The sequence below is a fragment of the Musa acuminata genome, chromosome BXJ2-8 (assembly GCF_036884655.1).
Source record: "Musa acuminata AAA Group cultivar baxijiao chromosome BXJ2-8, Cavendish_Baxijiao_AAA, whole genome shotgun sequence".
NCBI classification, from domain to species: domain Eukaryota; kingdom Viridiplantae; phylum Streptophyta; class Magnoliopsida; order Zingiberales; family Musaceae; genus Musa; species Musa acuminata.
The window spans coordinates 10,599,152-10,626,223 of NC_088345.1; the positions used below are offsets into that span (position 1 = coordinate 10,599,152).

The 27,072-nt window shown below is 40.7% G+C and overlaps 5 protein-coding genes across 16 annotated transcripts; 3 read left to right on the plus strand and 2 right to left on the minus strand.

Moving 5' to 3' along the window:
* Window positions 1-1,176: 1,176 nt before the first annotated feature.
* On the minus strand, window positions 1,177-3,572 carry LOC135619148 (uncharacterized). The gene is made up of 2 exons (XM_065120858.1): window positions 3,157-3,572; window positions 1,177-2,549 (listed from the first exon to the last, which is right to left on the minus strand). The coding sequence occupies exons 1-2, from the start codon at window positions 3,442-3,444 to the stop codon at window positions 2,052-2,054; spliced, it is 786 nt and encodes a 261-aa protein (XP_064976930.1). The 5' UTR covers window positions 3,445-3,572; the 3' UTR covers window positions 1,177-2,051.
* A 426-nt stretch (window positions 3,573-3,998) lies between these two features.
* Window positions 3,999-10,520, plus strand: LOC135619149 (uncharacterized). Of its 2 annotated transcripts, none has more exons than XM_065120861.1 (7): window positions 3,999-4,205; window positions 6,459-6,653; window positions 9,372-9,440; window positions 9,521-9,596; window positions 9,668-9,732; window positions 9,902-10,007; window positions 10,139-10,520. In XM_065120861.1, exons 2-6 carry the CDS (start codon window positions 6,471-6,473, stop codon window positions 9,983-9,985), a joined length of 477 nt encoding a protein of 158 aa, XP_064976933.1. In that variant the 5' UTR covers window positions 3,999-4,205; window positions 6,459-6,470; the 3' UTR covers window positions 9,986-10,007; window positions 10,139-10,520. The 2 variants fall into 2 exon arrangements, with proteins under 2 accessions (XP_064976933.1, XP_064976932.1); XM_065120860.1 differs by having other exon boundaries at window positions 4,008-4,205; window positions 10,135-10,520.
* Window positions 10,521-11,004: 484 nt separating this feature from the next.
* LOC103994493 (uncharacterized) lies at window positions 11,005-17,207 on the plus strand. 4 transcript variants are annotated; one of them, XR_010489325.1, is made up of 6 exons: window positions 11,005-11,198; window positions 12,830-12,924; window positions 13,831-14,108; window positions 15,054-16,003; window positions 16,680-16,791; window positions 16,888-17,207. XR_010489325.1 is itself a non-coding variant. In XM_009414844.3 (4 exons), exons 1-4 carry the CDS (start codon window positions 11,169-11,171, stop codon window positions 15,866-15,868), a joined length of 1,218 nt encoding a protein of 405 aa, XP_009413119.2. In that variant the 5' UTR covers window positions 11,005-11,168; the 3' UTR covers window positions 15,869-16,156. The 4 variants fall into 4 exon arrangements, 3 of the variants coding, with proteins under 3 accessions (XP_009413119.2, XP_009413120.2, XP_064976934.1); XM_009414844.3 differs by lacking the exons at window positions 16,680-16,791; window positions 16,888-17,207 and having other exon boundaries at window positions 15,054-16,156; XM_009414845.3 differs by lacking the exons at window positions 16,680-16,791; window positions 16,888-17,207 and having other exon boundaries at window positions 11,097-11,198; window positions 12,818-12,924; window positions 15,054-16,156.
* Window positions 17,208-19,154: 1,947 nt separating this feature from the next.
* LOC135583549 (serine carboxypeptidase-like 34) lies at window positions 19,155-23,689 on the plus strand. 2 transcript variants are annotated; one of them, XM_065120863.1, is made up of 10 exons: window positions 19,155-19,505; window positions 20,849-20,956; window positions 21,185-21,280; window positions 21,386-21,478; window positions 21,556-21,644; window positions 21,760-22,044; window positions 22,209-22,345; window positions 22,565-22,657; window positions 23,077-23,182; window positions 23,270-23,689. In XM_065120863.1, the coding sequence occupies exons 1-10, from the start codon at window positions 19,226-19,228 to the stop codon at window positions 23,417-23,419; spliced, it is 1,437 nt and encodes a 478-aa protein (XP_064976935.1). In that variant the 5' UTR covers window positions 19,155-19,225; the 3' UTR covers window positions 23,420-23,689. The 2 variants fall into 2 exon arrangements, with proteins under 2 accessions (XP_064976935.1, XP_064976936.1); XM_065120864.1 differs by lacking the exon at window positions 19,155-19,505 and adding an exon at window positions 20,650-20,773.
* On the minus strand, window positions 19,638-25,971 carry LOC103994495 (nicotinamidase 2-like). 7 transcript variants are annotated; one of them, XR_010489326.1, is made up of 3 exons: window positions 25,329-25,971; window positions 20,425-20,981; window positions 19,638-20,210 (listed from the first exon to the last, which is right to left on the minus strand). XR_010489326.1 is itself a non-coding variant. In XM_065120865.1 (2 exons), the coding sequence occupies exon 1, from the start codon at window positions 25,951-25,953 to the stop codon at window positions 25,330-25,332; it is 624 nt and encodes a 207-aa protein (XP_064976937.1). In that variant the 5' UTR covers window positions 25,954-25,971; the 3' UTR covers window positions 19,638-20,901; window position 25,329. The 7 variants fall into 7 exon arrangements, 6 of the variants coding, with proteins under 6 accessions (XP_064976937.1, XP_009413124.2, XP_009413123.2 ...); XM_065120865.1 differs by having other exon boundaries at window positions 19,638-20,901; XM_009414849.3 differs by having other exon boundaries at window positions 19,638-20,981.
* Between the last annotated feature and the right edge of the window lie 1,101 nt (window positions 25,972-27,072).

A 27,072-nucleotide genomic window follows, 5' to 3' on the forward strand; every position in this document is an offset into this window, starting at 1 on the left:
GAAATATCAACAAAGGTTTCAGTAAAGATCTGACCTCTCCACCAGACCTTGTCAATCATAGACTGCTTCAGTACCAACTTGCTAATAGGTTCTTGAGATCCAACCCCAACTTATTGACATGAGATTTATTTCATAGACATCACAGCTATGGTTCACCTGTCAAATTATTCCCTAGTTTGGAGCATATCTGTTGGGGTACCACAGGATGCAACTCTCCAAGGTGTAGTGAAAGCTGGCCATGATTTGAAGAACAGTGCTGCTACAGACTAATTCTATGGTCTAACACATGTGCCATCACCCACAGATTCCATTTGACCAATGGTTCCTTCACTCAGCATGAGCTTTTGCCACTTGTTTAAGAACTTAAGTGGTGCTTTACACTGACAGAGATTTGTGCCTCCCTGTTATTTTATTTTATTTACAGAGAAACAGAAGCAGCAGGACATGCTGACATATCCAGCATGTATGACAATTTATGTCTTTAATAATAATATTCACATGCACAAGTGTTACATACTATCGATCATTAACGTACTAACGTGCAGAATATATGTTTGAACTCCATATGCAAGGAGACGGTGAATAAATCAGCAAATAAAAGTAATCAAGCAAAAGTTTCAACTCTTCTTCGTGATATTTCGATCGACATTAGTAAAGTCAACCACCCCATTATTGTTATTGATCATCACCGTAATAACTACTCACGATGTTAACGTTTTATCACGGATAAACCTGTAAATAAAGTGTTTAATATAATGCTCATGTATGTCTGTATTTTTTGATTTGTTCGTACTTTGCACAGCATGTAGAGGGACGATCGAAGGCTTAACAACCTCAATTTAGTTGGGTTTGATGATCATTTTAAATTTATAAATAAAGGTTATGTCATATAGACACTTGTGAGATATCTTGGTATGTGATGGATCATTTTGGATTCTTCTTTGTGTAACCGTTTATAGTTTGTAAAGTCTGTTTGTAATTTACATTGCTTACGAAATAATTATAAAAATTTTAATTTATAATTATATATATTCTAATATAAATTTTTTAAATCTAAAAATTTACAGCGGTAATCTATAAGAGTCTGTCGCATGGCTTTGGTCCGAGTGCCCGACCCAGCGGTAAACAAGTAGAGTTGGGAAGCTGCTTCTTTAGATATTCCAATCAGTCATGGTCGTTCTCCCGCAAGCTCTGCTCGCATCTACCTTCGTTGACGTCATGACCTATCAACGGCCCAATTGGCAGTGCTTGGGGAATTCGATCGTGTGCGAGGAGCCTCAGCAACGGAGGATGTTCGCTGTGGTGATCAACCTCTTCTCCGGGGAAGGAATTGACCAGAACTCGAAGCCAGACCACAAATCTTAGTTTCTGGGAAGCATGATCCCCCACCAACCACGTCAAGTCCTTCGAGCTCAGCTTCGCTTGGCCTGCGAGCATCAGCTCTCGTGCGACTTGCTCGCAGTGAGACCGATGGTAGAGAGGATTAGCTATGATCGCGAGTGAGGAGAACCAAGCCAGTATTGAAGCTCGAGCTTTAAAGCATGGATCATGCAACTACGAAGGAACATATCGTCCCGTATCAGTTCCAGGATCGCCGAGATGATGTGGTAGGTCGCCAGCATCGCCGGCCAGAACCCCACGACTGGGACACCGCACCGGTATCGCCAACGACGCCAACAGGTCTCTTAATTACACTGAAAGAGTCGAGAGCTGTCTCTCCAAGTCACTGTAACAATGATGATGGAGAGAAGCGCAGCAACTAAGTCACAGATGAGCTTCTTTTCCTCTCTTCCCCACCATTAAAATGTGCCGAGCACTGTCAGTTTCAGACAGCATTCATTTCGGGAGAGTTTGTGGTCCTGCTGCAGTGAGAGCTAAGGCATGTCAACCTGAAACCTGCTTCCCTTCACCGACAACCATGTACGCATGTATCTGTCACTTTGGGAGGTCTTAAAGTGCAAATTTGCATGCATTTTGTTTTGATTTCAATGTATGTTTCGATGCTACAATTAGTATGGTAGAATAAATCATAAAACAAAATTCATACAAACTCAAGTATTGTCGAGAATGATAGTGCTCGATGACCTTCGACCGTCACGCTGTAGCAAACCCTCTAAGATCACCCTCTTCTTGTACTCATCGGAGTCCATATCAACCTCTCTCGTTGCGATCTCATCATGAGCTGCTGCTGGTCTCGTCGACATCACCCTCGAGAGATGCAATATGAACAAGGAACAACACAAGCAGACGACGGCGGCGGCTCGGCCGGAGAAGACCAAGACGGCCAATATAACCACCATGACCCCTACGCCGACAAATGGCTCAAGCGCGGCGGCGGCTCGAGCCGAGTCATCGGAGGAGGTACCGGGAATGTGCTCGGCTGTCACGGGTTCGTTGCCTTTGGACTTGGTTCGGGTCGAACGCGGAATTGGTGCTCTACGAGCATTGTATTTGGGCGAGATACTGGGAAGACTTGTGTGCTGAGAACGGGGATTTGTGTGATGCCTCAAAGCTTGTTCTTGTTGTTGCTCGATGCTGTCTCTTCGATCCTGTGACAACAATAATAACTATTACGGTCATAATTAATTGACTTTGATTTAATGATATAATGTACATAATGTACGCTATGGTATCTCCATGTCGTATTCGAAACCATAGAGATCACTTGTTGGCGTGTCGGCATGAATACGAGCCCAATGGACGGCTGTGATGTCGAGGATTAGGTGGCCCCAAAGACATCAGACGCCCTTCGCTCGATGGCGTTGACCCTATCAGGTGGGCCCCACCCCGCCGTTTGTTTAGGGTATAGGAGCACGTAGCCGCCGATACAAGACATCGGCTGGGCCCCGCAGAAGCTTCCGCCCGACGTAGAAGACCTTCCGACCCCGAATAAGAACACCCATCCCGTATCCGACCGCAGCGAAACCCGGGGCGAGTGCGCCGAGAGTCGTGTGCGGGCTGATGCTCTCTTCCGGGCGCTTGCGCGTCGGGGCTTCAAACCCACGTGCCTCGCATGCGCAGACCCCACGTCACTGATTGGATCATATCTAGAAGGGGCCCAACGCCGGAGGACACCGGCCGACGAGCGAACCAGCGGCCGTCGAAACAGGAAGAAGAGGAAGACGGCAGAGTCGCGAGTTTGGGGATATCGCTGACCTTGGCAGAAGACTTCTTGGACAGGCTGTCTTTGGCCGCAGTAGTCACCTTAGCGTCGGCCGCGGCTCTGGCAGAAGCGTCGAGCTGGGCGGTCTCCGTCATCTCCTCCTCCTTCCGAAGCCTGCAACGTGAGTACCACGCCGAGTGCCTGCGCCTGGACCGGGCGTCGGCGGGCGGCCGCTGCGACGCGTCGGAGTCGGAGACGGGAGAGCCGAGTAAGCAGGGGATGCAGGAGGAGAATCTCCTCTTGCGTTGCACTCCTGTGGGGCTCTGCTTCTCAAAGTACATAGCGGCAATTAGAGCCGGGGAAGAACAACTGCAGGGAGGAAACAGGCGTTTAGTTTTAGCTGGAGAAGACCCCAAACTTAAGCTTTTGTTTGACGAGTTCCTCCACGCTGGAATAATCGCGGAGGAGGAGAACGGTTTCCCAGTCAATCACAGCGACTCGAACACTGTTCCTCCAAACCCTTTCCTTCTGATTCGTTATAGTCATTTAGTTTGATGAAGACAGGACAAGCATGTGTTACACGTCGAGAGATGAAAACTAGTTCATAAGCTATCACCAATCTGATCTTTTCTTCAAGGAGAGATGAAGAAGAGAATGCAATGCTGTCTTACGATGGTCAACAAGGAGATTCCCCAAGTCTGCGCGATCTTCATAATATCAAAACGCTTCCCACACCAATGTTATCAAAATAACGATCTGGGCCGTAAGATCTCACCTGGACCGTAGGATCGTGAGATCTTACGGCCCAGATTAAGCCTAGCGCCTCTGAAACGTAAATTTAGTGGACTCGGGTTCAGTCGCGGGTCGACTTGGTACAATCGGTCGACTCGTCCGAGTCGAGTTTATCGAGTCGACTCAATGCGTTGCTAGGAGAGAAAAGGAGAAAGTAGAGGAAAGCGAAGCGGAAGAGGCGTGCGTCGGAAGCCAAGACGCGAGCGACGAGCGAGCCCTAGTTTTTTCTCTGCCGCTGCCAACATCGCCGGCCAAGCCGCTGCTGCAAGGCGCCACCTCCCGCTGCCGTTGTCGCAGGCCAAAGCCGTTGGTATAGTTCTCTCCAAGCTCTTCTCCTGCCCCTCTCTCTCTTCTCCTCCCGTCTTCTCCCTCTCTTTCCCTCCCTTCTCCTCCGATCTCCTACCCTCTCCTGTTCTCTCCTCTCCTCTCCTCTCCTCCTCTCTCTTATTCCTCGCTTATCTCTTATCCCTTCTCTCGTCTCTTCTCCTCCCATCTCCTATCCTGATTTATCCTCTCCTCACCTCCTCTCTGTTCTCCTCCTGTCTCGTCCCCTTCTTATCCTCTGTATCCTCCCTTCTCATGTGATCTCCTTTCTTCTGACCCTGATTTATGGCCCTCTTTACGATCGTAAGTAGAAAACCAAGTTTAACAACCATGTTCCACACGTCTCACATACTGCTACTCCCCATTGAAGTCTGCATGAGAATGAGTCTTCCATGTCCCCTACGAAACTAGTTCATGGAATGGTTTCTGGTATGTTAGTCATGGGTGAAGACAAAGAGTGGGGAATGCAGGTTTGCCATGGGTGAAGGCAAAACCGATTCCTGGAATGTTAGTCGTCAAAGAAGGAACCAGATGCTGGCTCAGCAGCAAAATTTGAGCTCCTGGGACTCATCTTTAGCCAATTAACATGACGAGTTGGTGATCATCAACTTCCTCTATTTCCTTCTCAGACATCCATCTTGATCCACAGACCACGTCACCTAATTTCCTGCGGAATCTTTGACTGTGGATAGAATGATGCTTGTCAATGCAACTGTGCAAAACAGGGCATAAAACAGTCTCCCATATTAATTTGGTGTCCACTTAATATACCAGTCTTTTGTTTTCTAACAATATACACCATCTTTTTTCACATGTTTCCAATGTTTTTGTGGTTGATGGATGCGAAGAGGAATCTATCAATGCCACTGTAGCTATGGCAGTAGTTGACATCCTGCTTCCAACCAAATGCACAGCTTCTTTAGATCCACAACCCACTGATTCGACCTCCTATAATCATATAATCTCTTTTCCATTCCTCTTAGCACAAACTTGCAGTTCATCCGAGCTAAAAGATCTGTAATTTCATCAATCAGGCCATGGGCACATTCACTGTCCATAAATCTCCCGTTGACCAGATGGATTCTCTCTGAAATCCAAACAGGAAGATACCAGCTTTTTTTAGGTGTCAGTAAGCTTTCAGTAGTATGCTGATGCTGACATCCCAAGTTATTGGTTTCCAAGACATCAATCAAAGAACATTATGTAAAACATGATCCCTCAATTCTGATTTCTTTTACCAATAGGTAATACAAGAAGAGATCAAGAACAAGTGTAGCCTTATTAGATTCGTCATGTTATTCTTTTCTTTAACCTGTGGCTTCAGCTCGGTTTTAACTCAAAGACTTCAGAAGAACAAAGTTCTTAATAATATTGTCATCATCAGCTACAAGAAGAGGGGAAGAAATTAATGTTGCCGGTTAATTTGATCTGTTCAATTCTGCTGCTGTCCATGAATTGATAGCCAGAGGTTTCTAATGTATATGTTGTCGCATGCAAAGAAATCAACAGTTTGTCATATAATACATCTGAAGCAATGTATTACTTCAACGGCAAGTAAATGGTCTAAACACAACTTTATAGAAGATTTTTTGATTGAAACCTTCATCAACTCTATTAGATCTCTCACTGCCTTCATCTCTATTTGCTGCTATTGCATGGCAGTGGTATTTTATAGAGAAGACAAATAACAAACGAGAATAGGAGGTATTAGAACTCTTACCTTGTTCATCATTATCCCTTTTAATCTGTTAATATATAAAACTAATAAATCACCATGGACTAACCTAGGCCTCTATTATAATTCAACAACTACTAGTGATTGTTTGATTTACCATGTGAAAGGGATCCAATGTTTCTTGATTATGGTGTTGAGCATGATCTTATTAGTTTACCTTCACATAAACATATGAACTTCATCAATCTAGATGTAGATCATACATGTTAGGTATGTTACCATACTGATATTGGGGCTCATGTTTGCTTCTTGCTATTTTAAGCTCTATCAGTATGCGTTGTCTAAAACATTCAAATTTCTGTTAATTGACACTGTATGACCAAGGTACTTTAACAGTAAGTAAATTACAAAATCACTGGATGTGCTTTATAAATAATTTTCAATTGACTTTGAATCTAAAACAGGTTCAATTAATATGCTCAGTTTTTCTTTAAAGACGTACTTTTGTATGATGATTCATGATCATTTCTTAGAGAACTAGATATCTTGTTTTACATTTTACAGATTTAATCGACCATGGCATCTGAAGAGTTAGACAGAAACTTTTCAGAGATACATGTTACAAGAGATTCTGATTGCAATGGGAAGAGCAAGATATTAGAGAACCAAGCAGTGGATGGTGATTTTCAGATAACTTGTTTTACAGAGGATCTGCATGATGTGACACTTCATTTTCAGATCATAAGACTTGCAAAACAGGTTATTAGCTTGCTAGAAGATCATGTATATATTGCTTTAATTTGCTTCCATCTTGATATAGTTTCTCTTGCTCTGGTGTTATATTGTGATCTTGTTTTTTGTTGCCATTGTCTTGTTCAACTTGTCATAGTTTCTCAGGCTTTTGATTTAGCCTTATTGCTTGTGGAGCCTCTACATATTCTATTTGGTCCATACTTATTTTTTTTAATTTATTTTGTAACACCAATTTATCAACCTTAGCTTCAGGTTGTTATGTTTATTTCTGTGAAGTCTGTTGTTATTGAATATCTATGCTTATTTTGGTGCATTACAAATAATTCAAGATCTTGTTTGCTTAGTGTGTGCTCATGAAAAAGGCTAGTTGTTCTACCAACATGACACTATAAATTGCTTATAGTTCAATATTTTCTGCTAAGCGGTCGGTTACTATAAGTGGTAGGCTCATAGTTTTAAACTAAAAGTTGGCAATTGGTGGGTGCATTAGACTTCCACCAATTCAGGGTATATCCAGCATTAACTCTATAATTTCTTTTAAAATTTAGAATATATTTTCATTATATTATATGGCATACATGGCGCTCATACAAGGACTCGGACCTAAGACCTATCACTTGTGCAGCAATAAATAGAATACTATTTACATAGGTTGAAACATTAACAACCATATTCTAAACAGCAAGTTTGTCATGGCATCAGGTCTCATCCTTTTTTATTTGCCTGTGAAAAATTGCACATAATAGGGATAAGAACCTTTTCAGTAAAGAAGTAAAAAGATTTTTTTTCTTCTTTATGTTAGTGGCAGAAGTTGAAGTATTGTTCATGTCCTTGCCATAAGCTTTATTGTTTAACTTGAGGAACATTATCATAAAATGTTGCAGCCTTTTAGTCCTACCTCATATTAGGTGGTCAAATATATTAGACTGTTCTTGAAACAAGAATACAAACATTGAAGTAATGTTTTAACTGTGAGAACTTTTATTTTATAGCCTTCATGAAGATATGATGGTGGGATTGTGTTGTACTTGGAAACAAATTATTCATTACCACAGCACCATCCTTCATGCAAACACAAGTGGTATAAGAATGGTGATTTTCTTTGAGTGTTTGGCAAGCCACTAGCCATTTACAGCAATGGATGAAAAATAACCTTTTGTTTATCTTGATTCTCTAGTTTTGATGGTCTATCTTAGATCGAGGGCTTGATGCTGGGTGCATCAAGTCAGAGGAACAAAATAGGGAAAAATTATTAAGGTTTATTAGTTGGTTAAATTGTTGCAACATGATGCTAATATCCATGATTCCCACATTCACTTTACTGGCCAATCTCAATTTCATCTTCTGTTCATGATTGTTGTTCATGCTTCTCCCTTAAGAGTGGAGAATTACTAGTGGAGACAATCAACTATTATATCCTTCAAATTTTTATCTTGACCACTCATTGTCAATAGTCTCATATATTTATTGTGTGTCTCCTAGTAACAGCCGGGAAAGCATGCATGTAGATGTATCTATGCATACTTATATGTATACATATGGTGTATATTTTGTGCATATAAATACATGTATGCATATATGTGCATTAAGATGAGGAACTTGGACATGAAAATGTGCTGTGTTATGTGCCTTAATGCAATTGAACTCTGACTTAATGATTAAACACAATGCATTTATGGTTTTAACTGCATCGTCTCCTCTGTGGTGAGGAATAGTTGATTCCACTTGTATGTGCTTATTGTTAAATCTTTTTCACTACCTTTACTGATTCTGGAAAAATGATTGTATTAAGATATCCAATCTTCCAGCATCGAGCTATAAACATGGATCTTGTTGGGATGTCGCAACTAGTTGTGTTAATATAGTTGCATTGAATATCAGGTGGATCTTAACGTGAAATAACTAATGTGCAACTAAGATAAGCTTGAAGATGCTATGCATAAGATTAAAAGTTGTGCGAGACAAGAGCTGTTGGCACCCTTAGTCTCCATAGGACATTGGTATTATACGTAACACTAACATTAAAACTGAAAATGAAGAAAATCATCTAATCCAATCGGAGACTGTGATGAAACCAAAAGCACTTTCTTTTGATAATCCCTGGGCCCTTTTTTGTGTTCTCCAGTCTCCACTCTTCCTCTGTGGTGATGTGAAGCAGTGAGATCAGCATCTCAAGGCAAGGCGAGCAGAAACCCTACACTAGTCCTTTTGAAACTTGATGAGATCACATTCAAAGCTCCCAAGCCAAATATAGTCCAATAAAAAATTGGTATTATTAGCTAATTGGAAATTAAGATTCATATAGAGCTAAACACATATGGCCGTATTCTTACTCGGGAAGATTTTGAGTAGCAAGATTTAGGAACCAATACAGACATGTGATGGGGCACAGAATTACCCAAACATATCGGACACACATGGTTACAGAACCAGATTTAGACAGATGATATCTATGCCATTTTATCCTTGCTGCTGATAGATTGGACATTTTCTTCTGTTGGAACTTATATATACTTTATGAACTTGACATGCTTATGACATTACCATTCCACTTTCTTATGTGATTGTTACTGCTTTGTTCACACTTTTTTGGAACTTATATATACTTTATGAACTTGACATGCTTATGACATTACCATTCCACTTTCTTATGTGATTGTTACTGCTTTGTTCACACTTTTTTGTCTTTTAGTGATATTTCTTGGTGCTATATTGTTGATCCAGATATTTGTATGGATTGGATGCAATACTGCTAAGTTTGGTCACCTGTATGCTGCTGCAATCACTAGACCGGTATTGAACTTCAAATCCTTGCTGATGTAACGAGGCTCTATCATATTTGATACTTAATTATCCTCGATGATCTTCTGTAGAATGATCAAGTTGCTGTTACTTCAATACTAGGAGGCACTTCTGACAATACTGGATCAGGCATTGCTCGTCGATTAGGTAACTGCTGTATATTACTGTTTATTGCGCTCTTCCTTCAACTGACCAGTTTGCTCACTGACTTCTTTCAGTTCTGAAGACTGGCCTTAATATCATTGTGGCATGCAATATACCAAAAGACAGCCCCATGCTCGAGGTATTCAGATGCTTATCTTAATTTATATACCAACAATTAGCTCAACTTTTTCTCCAGACAATCCATGTGTAGGATTAATTCCCATGTGAATGCATACTTGTCTAAAAATTTGATATCATGTGTTCCATCCAGAACTTTACTGATATTTTGCCTTGAGACTTGGTTTCAGGCAACTGCAGAGAGAAAACTGGCAGAAAAACTGAGGAGTTTGGGTTATATCAGACCGAAGCCTGGAGGGATGTCCCTGGATTAAGCGGAATACTGATGCATTAAAGGTATCACCACCATATAAGAATCTTGATTTCAACTGTGCTCGTCTCTTGGATTATGCCATGAGAAATATGAATATGCAGAGAACACCGAGGAATTGATTGTTCCTCTTTTTTTTTTTTTTTTTTGAAGGAAGACAGTTTGATCGATAAATAAGCATTCTTCCTGTACTAGCTGGCGCATATGGCTTGTGGTTTTGAAGCTCCAATTCTTCATCGGTGTAAGAATCAATGATCATTTTGTGAATCGTGCAGCCAACTGTTTTTGTCTTGGTAGTTACAAGCTGGACTCGATTCCTCACTTTTGATTCATGTGGCAACCTCACTCGTTCACCAACCGAGAATCGTGTGCTTTCTAGTAGGTATTCTTACTGAACTTGCTTGCACTGTAATGCTTCTCATCACACTCATGTTGCACTTTTCTATCATTTGTTGTGGTTTTTTTGGCAAGCCTGATGGGGTCACATGGATGATCAGCAATTTGATGGGAAATGATATGATGATGAGAAAATTGGTTCATGACCCAGCAATACTAATATTTTTTCTGATAATATTGGAATGGACTTGGGACTTTCCAACTCCATAATCCCTAAGGCAAATCAATTCCAAGGGTTTCCTTCAGAGTGTGAGAACTCAAGTTATGCTATTGATGGTATTAAATTAAGTGCCAAAGATAAGATCAATTATTAGATGATAGATGATAGTATTAGAAAATGGGATAATAACAACAATAACGTTATCACTAGGATTAAAAGCACTTTGCTTCCATCTATTCATATATTTTTCTATTGTTTTAATCAACAGAATATTCAATGTTCTCAAATTGCAAAGCACATGATAAGGAGTTTTATATAATAAAAATTCAAATTATTTTTTAATCCATAGTATCGTACCGAGTCTTAGCCTCGGATGTTACACATTATCGGATATGGATTCAGAATCCATACCACTTCCGTCGATAAGATTAATGGATTCAAGATAAAGATTCGTATAAAAATTTCGGATCGGGTCGATATTGGATATCAGGTCATCCGACTCCATCGACAGCCCCGGATCCGAAAAGAGTGGTCTTTGCGCCTACATGTGTTCCCAATCGGCGAGCCGGGGTGGAGGTTTCAACCGAGTCTTGGGTTCGGGAGAGGGCGGTGCTCCGCTTGGCCGCTCGAAATGGCTTTCCTCTTCCAAAAGTTTCAAGAGGTGCGGACCCTCCCCCATGTCATCTTTCTTTCCGTTACGCCTCTGATGATCTAGGGTTTTTTGCTTCTCTTTTTTGGTGCTTTCTTGCTAAGAGAGATCTTGTATTATGTTGTCGAGATTCATCTCGTTGAGGTTCGTTAGGAGTGGGAGGTCGTCGCCTTGCAAGAAAGTTCGAATCTTGGAGGGTCGAAATCATTTTAGATCTTGTATTTTGTGAAATTATCTACAATGCCGAGGATGTCGTTGGGTCAACGAGAGTGTGGGACAATTTCGAAGAATGTAAGAAAGAACACGAATTTGATGCCTTTATTCGTTAAATAATATAAAAGAAAAATGATAGATGTGAAAATGTCTGTGTTCCTGAAATTTACATCTTTTGTGTCCGTTTGGAGTGGGAAGTCGTTGTTCTACAGGAAAATCTGAATCTTGGAGGTGTCAGATCATTTTTTTGATGTAGAAAATTGGGGCATGGGTAGTCATGGGTTTTTTTTGGCCTTAATTTTGCACTTTGTGCTGAAGTTAATGTCATCCACATCCCCAAGGCATATATATTAGGGATTTTCAGCAACGATGTAGTTAGGGTAAAAGGTTAGTACGGTGAAAGAATGTAAGAAAGAAGATAGCTTTTTTGTCTTTATTCATTACATCATAAAGCAAAACGAAGGATGTAAAATGTCTATGTAGCCCTTGTTTCTTAATGCTTGACAAAAAAGGGTTTGTTGTTATGGTTATGATATGACGATGCTGGAAAATGGCTCAAAATGCATAATGATCAGCATTGGTGGGGCTGATGAGGATAGAGGTGACCTCTAGCTTATGAGGGGGAGATGTGAAGGCATTATGGTTAAAACAAAATAAAAGACACCCTTATGCCAATTACCATATTTTAAATTGACTTTCTGCATCATGAACTAATCTCTATGCCAGGCATAGCATGTTCCATGTCTAGCAAAATTTATGAAATTTTGGCTGGTTCACATACCTGTGTATAAATTTTGTAATGGCATCATTATCAATTGTTGGACAACAAATTGATTTTCTTGTCATATAAAGAGGCCTATTGATTTGACTGTTTCACTTGCTTTTTCTGACATATAACTTGTTTTTGGATAGATTTATCATAAATAAATGGAGAACATATCAATCTTACCTGCATATAAAGAGGCTAACAAGCCTAAAATCTACTAGTCGTTATGGCTTGTTCAGATGAGCTGAAGCTATCTCCAACCTGGAAAGAACTTACACAAGTTTCTCATAACCGAATCCCAATATCTTATCGATCCATCGAGCCACCGGCATTATCATTGGCTGTTGTTGGTTTTGTTGTTGTTCATCTTCTAGAAAGAAATGATTATACATGAGTAGTTGTGTGTGAGTGAAGCAATGAAATAAAGTCTGGTTACTAATGGGCTTAGATGAAAAGCATAAATCTACTGTGAAATACTTCATCGACCTTCTTCCTTGAGATACCCGTAGCAATTAGTCACTGACTAAGCTCTGATAATTTTTTTCCTTGGGAAGAAGTACTGAAATATTTAGACCATATAGAAATAAGTCTAATAGATTTAAGCTCTCATATGGTCTTAGTTTATGCTTATTCTGATTCAAATAATTATTAGCTATAATTCCAGGCTGTCAAAGTACTTGCAAAGAATCGAATGTTTGCTCGAGATCCAAGACATCTTCAGTTCGAAGCTGACATAAACCGCCTGTTTCTTTATACCAGGTCAGTGCAATTCTTGCATCCAAGATTGTATTTCATTTCATGCTAACTGTAAATTCTCAAGTATCTCACCATTATGTGAATCAAACAACAGTGGTGTGATCTAACCATATCTAAATTAGTTCAGTAAGAAGTCGTTATTATTGTTGCTTGAAAGTTTTCCCCATGTTTTATATTGTTAAATAATCATCAGTAACTCACTGGATAAGCTTGCTAGGCTTGGATTGTTAGCATTCATGTGTGTTTTTTTTTCTGTTTTCAAATCTTGCGCAATCTGACATTACGATTTAAATGTAGCTTATGCTTTGTAATTCTCCGTGCTTACTAATAATAGATATTTTGAAGCATTAGTTGCATTGACTAAAGATGAATAAAAATTTAAGACAATGTTTAATTTAAAGTTGAGTAAATAAATGATACTAATAATCTGATATTGGATGTTTCCATATAATAATCTTTCGAATGTTGCAATGGAATATATCTAATATGTTTTATAAAATAATTAATGGAACTACTCTCTCCTAAGATATTTTTATGTGCTCTGTTAAGGGTGATTGACACTATACTGGTGATGTCTGTTAAGAGTTTCCTTGTATGCTTGCATATGCAAGTGATTTTTTTGGGCTTGTTAGGTCCATCTTGATGATGAAGTTAAACTCTTATGTTCTATATACTGATTTGCTTCAGAATTTTAACACTTAGAGAACTATTTAAGTACATAATGAAGTCTCACCTAAATGACCATCTTCAAACTGTAATTTTGCTTGTTCTTTGTTCTTTAGAACATTGGTTTATTTGATAAGTTACTGGATATCTTTTCATTCCTCAAGATGCTCATCATTCAAACCTTTCTGCCTCTGTTTTATGTATACTTACTGCATCTGATATCATTGCTTATGCTAAATCCAGTTACAATCGTTTGGGAAATAGTGCTGAAGAGAATGATGCCGACGAGATCATCGAGATGGCAAACAAAGCCTCTGTTAAAGATCAGCAGAAACAAGTCCAAGAAAACATTCATTTTCAAATAAAAAACATGTGTAAGATCATGGATGAAATTCTTCGTGTTGACAATAAAAACATCCCTGATCCACCTAGTTCAATTCCATGCTCCCAGAATGGTCCTCGACGACGAAGTGGGTTGACTTTTGCCATTGGCAAAGGAACTCCATCTGCCAATGAGCCTGGTGAGTGGCTCTACTGCATATACAATGCACTTAATTTCCCTTAGATCTTGTTTTAAGGATTGCTTATGTCAGTGATGCATTTGAAGTTGGCTTTTGAATGAAAAGATAGGCACGTGAAATCTAAATTGCTGAAATCTGAATCATGAAATATTTTCTGGATTGTTCCCTTAGTTGTTTAAGCTCTATGACTATGTTTCTGCTCCTGTTTCCACTGTATATGTGATGCTCGCCTGCAAATATAACAAATAATACTTTTGTAGTTTTTTTAGTACCATAGAACCATGTAGATATTAACGCAAAGTGTCTTACTTTTATAGATTTTGAAAACTTGGTTTTCATCATTTGTGGATGGATTGTATTATTTCTATATCATTTTCAACAATTATATGTATTAAAAGCTAGTGACAGAGACAATATAAAATAATTTGTGATGTGAACACGTTTAGAGTTATCTTCAGAATTCTTCCCAACTCACTGGGCCTTCTGATCTCTTTAAAATTTTACATGTATCAATTTGAAAGTGTTGCATATTTTATTCAAGGTCCTGTTTTGGGTCCTTTGATGACTAGTGAATATGACATTTAACAAGAATACTGGTAGGACAGTCACATTGTGGATCATGTGCACCAACTTTGTACTTTAGTTTCATTGCAAGGCTGTGTGCCAGCGATGATGTTTACGATTGCACATCATGAATAGCACTGTAGCATTATGTAGAAAGAAAAATCGAAATACAAAAGTATTCATATGGCTGCTTTACTAGTTAATATTGGTATCTATCTTTAACCTACATAAACCTGCATATATAATATGGAAAATTTTCATTACATTGAAAGAACATCATTGCATCATAGATCAAACAATTGGTTCATATTGTACTATCAGACCTACATTTGGGTCATAACATCACCATGACAGGCTAACCTCAATTATGTTGCAGCACAGTTGTACCTACAACGCAGCCTTTGACACGTTCGGAGTTGTCACAGTGTCTGATGGATCGCCTTGGCTATGCTCCTGATATCAAGCCATCACAAATTCCTCATGAGGAAGCTGGCCAAGGTTTGTTCCTAAATGGAGAGGCTGATGTCGGAGCCATCATAGCATTTTATCCAGGGATGATCTATTCGCCAGCTTACTATCGGTATATTCCGGGGTATCCCAGGGTTGATGCTTCCAACTCCTATCTTATCACAAGGTATGATGGAAATGTTATTAATGCACAACCTTGGGGTACTGGCGGTGAAACCCGAGAATTATGGGATGGTTTTTACCACCCACAGTACAACCCAGATACTTCTGAAGAAACTGGCAGAGGATCCGACCGGATGTGGAGAATGCTTAGCAAGCCTTTGGAGGCCAGTAACAGAGGAACCATTGGGGAAGTACTTGAGAGGCGCAACCCCCTAGCTTTTGGCCATTTTGCCAACCATCCACCTAAAGGGATAGCCCCTAATGTCATGGTTTGCCCATATGATTTCCCGTTGACTGAGAAAGACATGAGAGTTTACATTCCCAACCTTATTTATGGAGATGAAGAAAGTATCACAATGAGGAGATTTGGCACATTTTGGTTCAGATTAGGTAGTTCTGTTGATCCTGATGGAGATTCTCCAGTGCTAAAGACACTCGTACTTGTTGCAACAAGGGCTTTGTGCAACGAGGAAATGTTCTTGAACTACAGGCTGAGTAATCAGAAGAGACGCCCGGCATGGTATACTTCAGTTGATGAAGAAGAAGATAAACGGAGATGGAGCTAGTAATGGGGTATTTAGTCTCTTGTTGCTGACATTTCATTTGCATTATACGGTTGGTCCAGTTGCTGCTGTTACTTGGCAAACATTGCTGTGAGGTCATTACGAATCTTAATTGTTGGCTTTACTCTCTTCTCACATGTAAGTGAAGTGCTCAAACTTACCTGCAGTAAGATATGATTTTCTGCAGTTGCATGTTCAAGATGAGAGCTGTACTGATAAGCTCTTGACATATTTATCCTCATAATGATGAACAAATTTTGTTTGGTGAAATCCAAGCCACTTGTTGTGTCATCATTTTTTTCACTGATGGCAGTGATAGTAATGGATATTTTTGAACTATGGTTGAGGTATGCCTTATCTAGTAGCAGCGGCTTTGCTAGACCTCTTTTTTCAGATGTTCTTAGACGTTCGATAGCAGAAACATTCATGTATCTTGTTAATTTTGTTATGATTTGGAAATCTTCCACTCTTTCAAACCTGCTAATAGCTATATTTCTTGCATGTGTAGAAGCATTCCATATATGTTATCCCTATGGAATCAGTGTTTTGGATTGGCAAGAAACTAGCCTCTGTCATCTGTAACAGGATGGAAGTTTGTTGCTTTCTCATTGTACACAATAAATGATTGGTTACTATTCCAAGACTGTAAATGCCGATGGCGTTGTTTCTGTTTATGCTATTCTCAAGAATCTGAATGAAAGCCTATAATCATGAAATATCTTTGGGGTTTGTTTGATATTGTTCTCTACACATGCAAAATACATTGTTGGTGAGTTGATATAACCTTGATGGGATGTACCCTTTCCTGCTTCAGAATTCAGGTGATTTGTGTCTCAATTAAGACCTAACGCTGGAAGGAGGAAGAACTCATGTTTCAGTGGCAAGAGCAAGGAAATCAATCAATCACAGGCCATCTTTTCTTCAATGTGAGTACTACTTTACTAAAGCTTGTAGCACAAGTAAATTCTATTTGCTTCTGCTTTGGTTTCTTGACCGGGATGCAGTGCTCCATTTGACCACAGTGGCACACGTAATAGACGGGAGGATGAAGAAGCATGCTGGTGAAGCTACCAAATGCTGGCAAGTATTATTATAGTATAGGGTAGCTTATACTCTATATATCAACAATGTAGTCATGCATCACGCAAGGTAGAAAGTAGATATCATTTTGCATTAATTTGGTTAATCACGAACTCAACATGTGACTAATATTAGTTGGCCCATTTGTTGGTAAGTTGGTTAGGACGAGTAATGTGAGGAGAGTACGTCGTTGTCTTACCGTTTGTGAATTTACTGACTTGTTTTCTAAATTTAGTAATAAGGTCTACCAGTTTTTATTTTATTTTTTATTTTAAAAATATGCCATTCTGTCTTATCGTTTGTGAATTTACGACTTGTTTTCTAGCTTTGGTAATAAGGTCTATGAGTTTTATTTTTTTTATAAAAAAAATCATGCCATTCTGTTTTATCGTTTATGAATTTACGACTTGTTTTGTAGCTTTGGTAATAAGCTCTACGAGTTTTTATTTTTTAAAATAAACAAATTATGTCATTTTATCGTATCGTTTGTGAATTTATGACTTATTTTCTAGCTTTGGTAATAAAATAAAAAAAATATGCCATTCTTATACTCTTTAAGGATTCTTTTGTGGATCCGAAGATTTGTAAATTATTCGATCTGATAAGAATATTCTTGAGACAAATTTATGGCAGATAGCCCGTATTCAGCATATAATGATGAACTTTGGAGTATGGTGAATAATAGCACATCCAACTGCGACTCTCACTAAATTATGGATTAAATAATTAGTTGCTCGAAGATGTGTTTGCAGTAAACGATTCATTATAATCTATGATAACACCATAGGGAATAGTTGAATTATTAATTTTGCTTATTTTCTTGATAATATTGATATTTTACCTATCGTATGTTTTTTATGATTTTATCTTCTTTGCAAGTTTGTGGTAATACGCTTATACTTTATGGACGAATACAATTAGGTGCCCACAGGATTCATTATAGATTATCCTTCGTAGTTAACTATCTTTAGTGTGTTTTTGATCCATATATTTTAGAAAGTTACATTACTATCCTTATAACTATGAAAATGAAACATGTAGGATAAAAAAAGTAATTTTTAATGTTTGATGGCGGATGGCGATACTATTGGCGACGACATCAACATAGTTGTTAAGCCATCTCCAACGACGATAAGGTTTGCTCTCATCGTGACATCACCCGCTTCCATGAGAAGTACGTCGTTGACCTTATCGCCACCCGTCCTGCATCTGCGTCGATGCTTAGTGGTCGTTGAGCAACAATTGTGTCGGCATCGACGTAGATGGTAGTGATCATCACGATGTCTACAGCGAAAAGTGGCCACCTTACCATTGACCCGTTGGGTGGATCCCAACCTCGATCGAAAGCTGGGGTTAGTGGAGCTCCTGTCGCTCCTCTCGTTATCACATTAGTTTTGACACCACTTCTCGTCTAGCAACCCTTTCATCACTCTATATCTAGGTCAATGTTAATACAATTGCTAAGGGGCAAAAGGGCCACTTGGCATCTGCATCAGCATCGACACAGATGCAGAGCGACGCTGATATGTGGAGGGACTCAAGGACGATAGAATGGAGGACAAGTGACAAATACGGAGGCGAGAGTGCTACCCACGTCATTGATGGCGAAGATAAGGCGACGATGACCGCAATGGATGAGGCGAAAGCACCATCAAAGGTAGAGGTAAAGGAAGACAAGGAGGACGGTGGGGAAGAGGATGACAGTGGAGGTGAATCGAGAGTTCAAGTGATGAACCGAGAGTTCTCTCTTTCATGTATTCTTTACCCAGCAAGAAATGGTAATAATAATTCTGACGTCAATGCCAAAGAGTAATCACACCTCCATGTCCTGCCGGCTTCACTGCATCGGTGGCATCGCCTGCCGTTTTGTCTCCTTGCTGTGCCCGCAGCAGGTGATGGGATCCACCTCCGTTGACGTCGCTATAACACCAGCAGTAAGCAGCAACAACACCAAGACAACGCATACACAGATGCAACGGAAAAGTCGTTCCCTGCCGTGCCGCGACACACGCCATGGTTGGCGCAATCCTCGCCAAGAAAGCTCTCTTCCGATCCCAAACAAACACAAAAACAGAACACGGAGGAGAGAGCCGAGCCTGAGCCGATGACTTCCCGCCAGCTTTCTCCAGTATTATTACCAGAATTCCTTTCCTTTTTCTTGTGGTATCACCCACACAAGGAAAAGGGGGAAGGGGGGGGGGGGGGGGGGGAGATGGAAGCACTATAAGTATCGGACCCATGCACGCACAAACACCCATCGCTCGCTAGGTGTTTGACACAATGCGACTCTTCTGCATCTCCTCCGCTTCTTTCCTCCTCGTCCTTCTCTTCTCCTGCTCTTTGGTTAGCGGTGGCAGGTCGAGGGAATTGGACCGCGAGGCCTTGCGACAACAGGAGGCCGACCGCGTGGTCGGGCTCCCCGGTCAGCCGCCGGTGAGCTTCCGCCAGTACGCCGGGTACGTGACGGTCAACGAGAGCCACGGCCGCGCGCTCTTCTACTGGTTCTTTGAGGCCACTCACGATGTGGAGAAGAAGCCGCTTCTTCTCTGGCTAAACGGAGGTCATATCTTCTTCTTCTTTCGTTCTTCTTCTTCTTCTTACTGTTACGGTGATCGATAGCGTATGATACAATGTTTCGTCACAGAAAACTGGGCAGAATGTAACATCTTTAGCTTCGTAAACTACACACTGCTGACCTTTAGGAACGATGATTATTTTGTCCATTAATCCAAGCAGGAAAAGAAGCTTCCCTTTTGTAAAGTCTAGAAGAGCAAAATGATGGCGGATAGGCCAAAGGTTGGTTCCACCACACCACAATCAGACTCCAAAACACAGTCCCAATTGAATTCCCTCACCAAACTACGAAACCTTAATTGGTCAGCCAATTATGTGTAAAGTCTATATTATATGACTTGAAATGATGTCTTGTTTACTGATTCTTTTGGGAATAAAAGAAAGAAAGAACACTGTTGATTTCTTCCTTGGGTTGTTCTATCGGGACCTTCCATTATTGCAGCACAGCATGGCCCAGCTTTGGAGAGAGCTACCTGGTGTTCATGGCACATCATGGGCTTCCCTCCCCCCCCCCCCCCACCACCCCCACCCCCACTAGGAGTCATTCGTTGACCACCTTCTCTCCAAACAAGCAACAAGATGAGAAACTTGACCCACACCTTGTGTAAACCTCCCTCACAGGCAACAGTGTCCGCCATTGCCGGTTCCACCTTCCCAAGCACACACCCTTTGGGTATTCGGAAGGTTCTGCCTGCAATGTAGTTTGTACCAGTAACCTTAGATCGGAGGAACAGGGACCGAAGGGCCTGATGTGGCATTACTATTAAGGGAGAGAGTGGGTGGTCGGATGTGGCACTACTATTAAGGGAGAGGGTGGGTGGTCGGGGACCAGCCAGAGGCTGGAATCCTCCATGGGCAACCCAAGCAACACGATTGAGCCGCTGTAAGTGGGTAAGAGGTGGTACCAGTTGCGAGGTCGACAGGGATGGCGCCTTTTGCCCACAAAAAGCGTAGATGCTGCAGGTCTCACTATGTCGACTCCAGCTCCGGTGAGCCCTCCTCCGTTCCGGAAGCAGCAAGGAATCTGGGGACCAGGTAGGACTTGCGTGTGGCCACCTCTCTTGCCTGCGTCCATAGGAGAAGATAATGTAGCATAAATATCACTCGCCCAATTTGTCCCAAGGTAGAAAGAAAATATTAGAATTTGCAGGGGGAAACTCCACAGTAGTCCCTCGCTGTGGATGCCTCGATGATTGATGTGTACTGGGAATAGTGGATGCATGATGCATTGTCCAGCCAATCCGTCAGCATCTTGTACTTGTGGAGACAAATTGGATTGCAAGTTCTCTTGGCATGTTTCATGGTGGTGTCTGACATGGTTCATTGCAGGGCCTGGGTGTTCTTCCATTGGGTATGGGGCTGCAGAGGAGCTTGGACCTTTTCTGATGCAAAAGGGTATGCCAGAGCTCAGGTTCAATCAGCATTCTTGGAACAAAGGCAAGACACCTATCCCTAGTGCTTCCTTTCCAGACACAAAATAATGCTAGTGGTTAACTTGAATGCTACTGCTGCATTGTAATAACATGTAATGCAGACAATGATCAAATGCATAACACATCAACAGCTAAATTTCAGAGTCACAGAAAACAGAAAGATCATAACTCTTGAGTACAAAGCAATTTGTGATGGACAATTAAAAGTATGCTGATTCTTGTCACATTTCAGAGGCAAATCTGCTATTTCTTGAGTCACCTGTTGGAGTGGGATTTTCTTACACTAATACCAGCTCTGATTTGCAGTCACTGGGAGACAAGATCACTGGTAAGTCCTACAGAGAGTACTTTCACTTGACCATATACATGTTCCATAGAATTCCTTGGAGGATTTGTTCACATCTGCTGATATTGTTCTACTGATCATCCAAAGCTGAGGACTCCTACATATTCCTTGTAAACTGGCTCAAGAGGTTCCCACAGTACAAGTCCCATGACTTCTACATTGCTGGAGAAAGTTATGCAGGTAAAAGAGTTGCTGTACCATGCAAAACATCACTGGGTCAGTTGGTGAAATGCAATTAACACTACTTGCTGCCTTAGGACACTATGTTCCACAACTATCCGAGAAGATATTCGACGAAAACAAAAAAGCTTCAAAGGAAACCTACATAAACTTCAAAGGATTTATGGTAAAAGTTCTACATCAAACACCTGTAGATAGCATTTTCCTACCTGAAACTGCTAGTGTAGATTCATCTCAAAGGTGCTAAAGATCATACCAACATAATCTTATGCATGAATCAGATAGGAAATGCATTGATGGACGACGACACTGATCAGACGGGGATGATCGACTACGCATGGGACCATGCCGTCATCTCCGACCGTGTCTACCACGACGTCAAGAGCAACTGCAATTTCAGCATTGAACCTGCTACTGAGGCCTGTAACAATGCACTGAGAGAGTACTTTGCAGTCTATCGTATAATCGACATGTACAGCTTGTATGCTCCTGTCTGTACCAGCATCACCTCTACCTGGAAGTCCTTCCAGATCGAGGGTGCAGCTCCCAAGCTGTTCTCCAGATATGTAAGTTGCTTTCCTACCTACAATGGTGACGACCATCCTGACATTCAATACCCATTGCAGGATGTGAATATTCATTCTGAAGAGCTGCATCTAACCAACCAAGACTAGACAACATAATATCTGTATCTACATAAATGCTTGAGTAAGGATTTCTCTTCTCACAGAGTGGGTGGCATCAAAAGCCAGCGGGGTACGACCCTTGTGTCTCGGACTATTCCGAGGTGTATTTCAACCGACCGGATGTCCAAGAAGCTCTGCATGCCAACACCACAAAGATTGGCTACAACTGGACCCACTGCAGGTACATATATTTGGTGAATTATGATGATTCCTTGAGATCTTCAGCATTTTGCTGGTAGAGACATGGAGAATACACTTTTAACTAGAAAATCCAATACTTGCTTCCAGGAGGCTGAAGTAGGAACAAGTAATTATTAATCAATTTGTCAAATACATGAACTCAGTTTCTACAAGATTAGTCATCTATTCTAAAAAATATATTCCTGCCTTCTTTGGACAGTGAGGTAGTCACCAAATGGAATGATTCGCCAGCCACTATGCTCCCAGTCATCCGCAAGCTTATCAGTGGCGGCCTCAGAGTATGGGTTTTCAGGTAAGGATACAAGTAAGGAACCCCTAATTGAGATAATTACCAAAATATCTGCATTAGTAGAATATGCAAATTGCATGGAGAAATTTGAGCTTACAATTAATCATTCATCATATTGTAAAACAATGCGATGGAGTGAGTATCGATTAGCTAGCTAATGCTAGAAAGCACTTCAGACAAATAACCAAATGTGCTAGATCATCTTGGTTCTGGAATGGAGATCAACAAAAACTTAAAATAATGTCGTCTTACACAATGTCTCTCAGTTCTTCATGTTAGTTAATACTATCAACAAAAATATGCACTTTGCATATAACAGATAGGACCTGAGCAATATATAACTAGCAAAAAAAACAAAAAAACAAAAAAACAAAAGACACAAAAAAGGCCTTTAGTTCTCAACTTTCTTCTTTCCCTTTCAGTGGGGACACTGATGGAAGAATTCCAGTCACCTCAACAAGGTATACACTAAACAAGCTTGGCATGAAAACTATCCAAGAATGGAAGCCATGGTATGATCGTAAGCAGGTATGAGTTGGATCCCTGGAACCCATTAGTAATTTTCATCCTAAAGGATAACTTGAGAGTCACCAGACATTCTTGTTAACTACGTAGGTGGGTGGATGGACAATTGTCTTTGAAGGACTGACATTTGTTACAGTTCGTGGTGCCGGACACCAAGTTCCAACATTTGCTCCTAGGCAGGCTCAGCAGTTGATTCATCACTTCTTGGCTAACCAGCAATTGCCTCCATCAGCATTCTAGCAGTGGAAGTCTTGATCCAATCTCCCATTCGACATCCAATCATTCACATAAGTGGTTTCATACCCTGCATTTGATGAAATGCTTGTCTACCCGTACTAAACAATGCAAAGTGATAACTGAAAATAGGTGCAAGCCATGTTTTCAATAAGAGAGTTGTTTTAGTTCATACGCTTGTGTTCTTGAATTATGCATTTCCCCAGTTTGACAATAAGAAAACCATGTAAAACACAAAAGTCTATCAAATTTCATCACATAATATCATTTCCATTCTGTTTTATTACTTTTTGTCACATCTTTTTTGCAGAAGATCTTTGTCCGTAATATTATTTGTATTTTGTAGAGAATATCACGCCCATCATTAACACCCTTATTCTGTTTAGGATCCGTATATCTATATTCTTAATACTTGTTTACAAGTTGACAAATGGTGCTGAATCTAAAACATCACAGAACATGTTTGATAAGAACATCTATACCTATTTTACAAAATGTTGGCTAACTTAAGCTGATATGTTCACTTCTTTTTACCAAACCTAGTGAGTATAAACACTTTTTATCAGATTTGGCTTCCATTTTCACCAAGGAAGAAATATTCAGAGAAAATTTAGACATCCAGCCTCATGTCAGCTTTATTTTATATGCTACGGCCCCTCAACTCTTAAACATATAAAGATTGTTGATATATCTAAATTTAACCTCTATACTATGTTACCTGTTTATTCCACAATTGGTAGCAGTTCACAGTTCTAAACACAAAAACTTAATCTGAAGTCATGATGTTTCTCAATTTAGTTCTACAACTGAAAGACAGAGATCTCAATCTTGATTTGATTTGTCACTATTGCATCTAAAAGGTCCTTTGCAGCAAAAAGACTGAACAAACTCAAGTTGTAAGGAGATCCATCTTAGATCATGGATTATGTGACTAATAAGTATTGCTCAGATGGGATTGAACTCAGGAGAAAATTCACTGCAATAATGGTTTCATGCCAAGCTCCTGACAAAGGCATCAAGGAACAGAAGAGGGGTCATAATCTAGAGTCTTTGTCGGTGGACATGTGGTCATTCTATTTATCAACAAGTTTAAAAAGCCTTGAAAAACTCCATGAGATTTCTCTCATTGAAAAAGAGAGAAGAGATCGACATTTGAAGAATAGAAAAAATAAAAAAAAACATAGATTAGCTTACTAATTAACAAGTGTTCCAATTCTTAGCTTTTACATATTTGACTGACCATAATAAGTCCTTCAACCACTTTACTATCGTGATTTCCAGAAACTATGATGCAGATAGAAGAAGCATGATGTGGACTCATCATTCATACAAATTTGCAGTTCATTTGACTTTGAACAATTATATTTTTGCTTAGTAATGTGACCCTCTCTTTGCCATCGGTGGAAGCGCAAAACAGCCATAGAAAAAGATGCAAACTTAGCCTGGAGGTTTGAATCACTCATCCTTTAACAAATATTAGCCTCCAATAATTATTCTTAAAATTTTCAATGTGCTCAATATTCTTTTATTATTGTTTAAACTATGTTCATAATTCAGATAAATGAATTTTGCAAGTGATGCACAAATAAAAGTAGCAGCAGAAAGTTAGGGATTCAACATACTTCTAAAGCTTCCAATCTCATGCAACTTACATTACAGAACAACACACCAGTTCTTAGCTTTGTGATATGCATATCTCCACCAAATCAAATCACCCAAACTGAAAGCTAATAACTTCGATTACAAACTACAGATCCAAGAACAGTTCTTAAAGCCTATTAACTAACAGACAGGAAAAGGGATGGCTAATGACTTTGATTGCAAACTACAGATTCCAATACAGTTCTTACAACCCTAATAGCAGACAGGTAATGGAAGCATTTCAAGGTAGATTTGGTAGAGAAGTGACCCTGACCTCAAATCTTGGGCGCAAGAGCTGCCTCGAGGCGTTTGCAGTCCACCAGATAAGCAAAGCCATACGCCATATTCTTGAGGGTAGCTTCGTGCAGATCCTTGTTCGAGGTAGCCGTGGCGTCGGTGGAGAAGAAGACCCTGAACCCCCTCACAAACGCCTCCCTCGCCGACGTCTCGCAGCAGAGGTTCGTCATCACGCCGGTGACGATCACCTCCTCGACTCCCATGCCCCTCAGCGCCTCCTCCAGACCCGTGCCGGCGAAGGCGCTGTAGGTGCTCTTCTCGACCACACGGTCGCCGGGGTGTCGGCCGATGTCGGGGAGGAGCTCGGCCGCGGGGGTGCCGTCGACGATGAGGTCGCCGGACCACCACTCGCCAAGCATGGCGTAGTCGGCGGGGGAGCGGTGGCGGTGGCGGGTGAAGAGGACGGGGATGCCGGCGGCGCGGCAGAGGGCGACGGTGGAGCGGAGGGCGGGGAGTATGGGGGCAGCGATGGAGGCGAAGTGGCGCTGCATGTCGATGACGAGGAGGGCAGCGGCGGTGGGGTTGGGGTTGCGCCGCCGAATCTCGTACTTGCTGTAGGAGTCGCCTGCCATGGAAAAGAGGCTGCTTTGGGAAGACGCCATCACGCAGAGGAGGCAGATGGGGATTTTGTAGGATACGACGAACCTCCAGAGAACTACTAGTTATCCTAGTCCTACACTGTCTGATGCTGATGCTGATGGTGATGCTGATGATCATTATTCTTGTCACTATTATTTCTACTATTTAGCTCATAATAAGTTTTGAAGGACATTAATATAGATTAAGGTGTCAACTAACAATTAACTCAACACAGATTAACTACAATATTTTATCTTAAATTTATTATATGTTAAATTTAAATCTGACTTTGACATTACATATATCTAAGGTTTCATCTTTTCTTTCTCATCTGTATATACTATATTGGAAATTCTGGGAACAACAAATTTGCCCAGACAATATGTGTGTGTGTGTGTGTGAAACTTAAAATGTGAGTAATAAATGAGAAAATATATTATTTTAGAGGAAAATTTATATTATTAGGCGATTTAAATCTTTCTTCTCTCCTATTAAATCACTAATAATATAATCTGCTGGAATGATTTCTGAAGTGAGTTCTGTATTCCTGCCCTCTCCTCTATGAGAGCACCACCACAGTCAACAAAGATTACATATATTCTTCAGCAACTGTTTGATAGAATGATCTAAATCCAGTGGATTTATGCTCATAGAAATGGTCTCCAAACTCAAAGAAAAGGAAGTAATAGAAACAAAGGTTAATAACAAGTCTCGATAGTTAAAAAGGACTGAAACCTGCATTGGTGCAGAGAGTCAGTGACAGATTAGTTTTCCTGGTTAGCTTGTCCTCGGTCTGTTGCCTCCATGTTGGTGACCATCAGCCACCATGGCTGAGAACGCCACGGAATGCTACCTCTGCTGGTGCGGCCTCGGATCTTGCAGCTTCCAGTGCGAAGAGACGAGCAGAGTGCTTCTTGCGCACACGATGCGTTGCATTCATGGCACCATACCATCTCGTTTCCAGTCTTCTTTTTGTCGAACAGTCGGTCCAATCTGGCGTTGTGCTTCTTACCCTGGAAATGCTGCGTCAGGTTCAAAGAGTTGTTCACGCAAGCAACTCTGCAGATGCTGCACCAGAGAGGCACTGTCTTGCCTGATGGCAGTGATGATGATGTTTGACAATGTAGATCTGGAAGAGATCG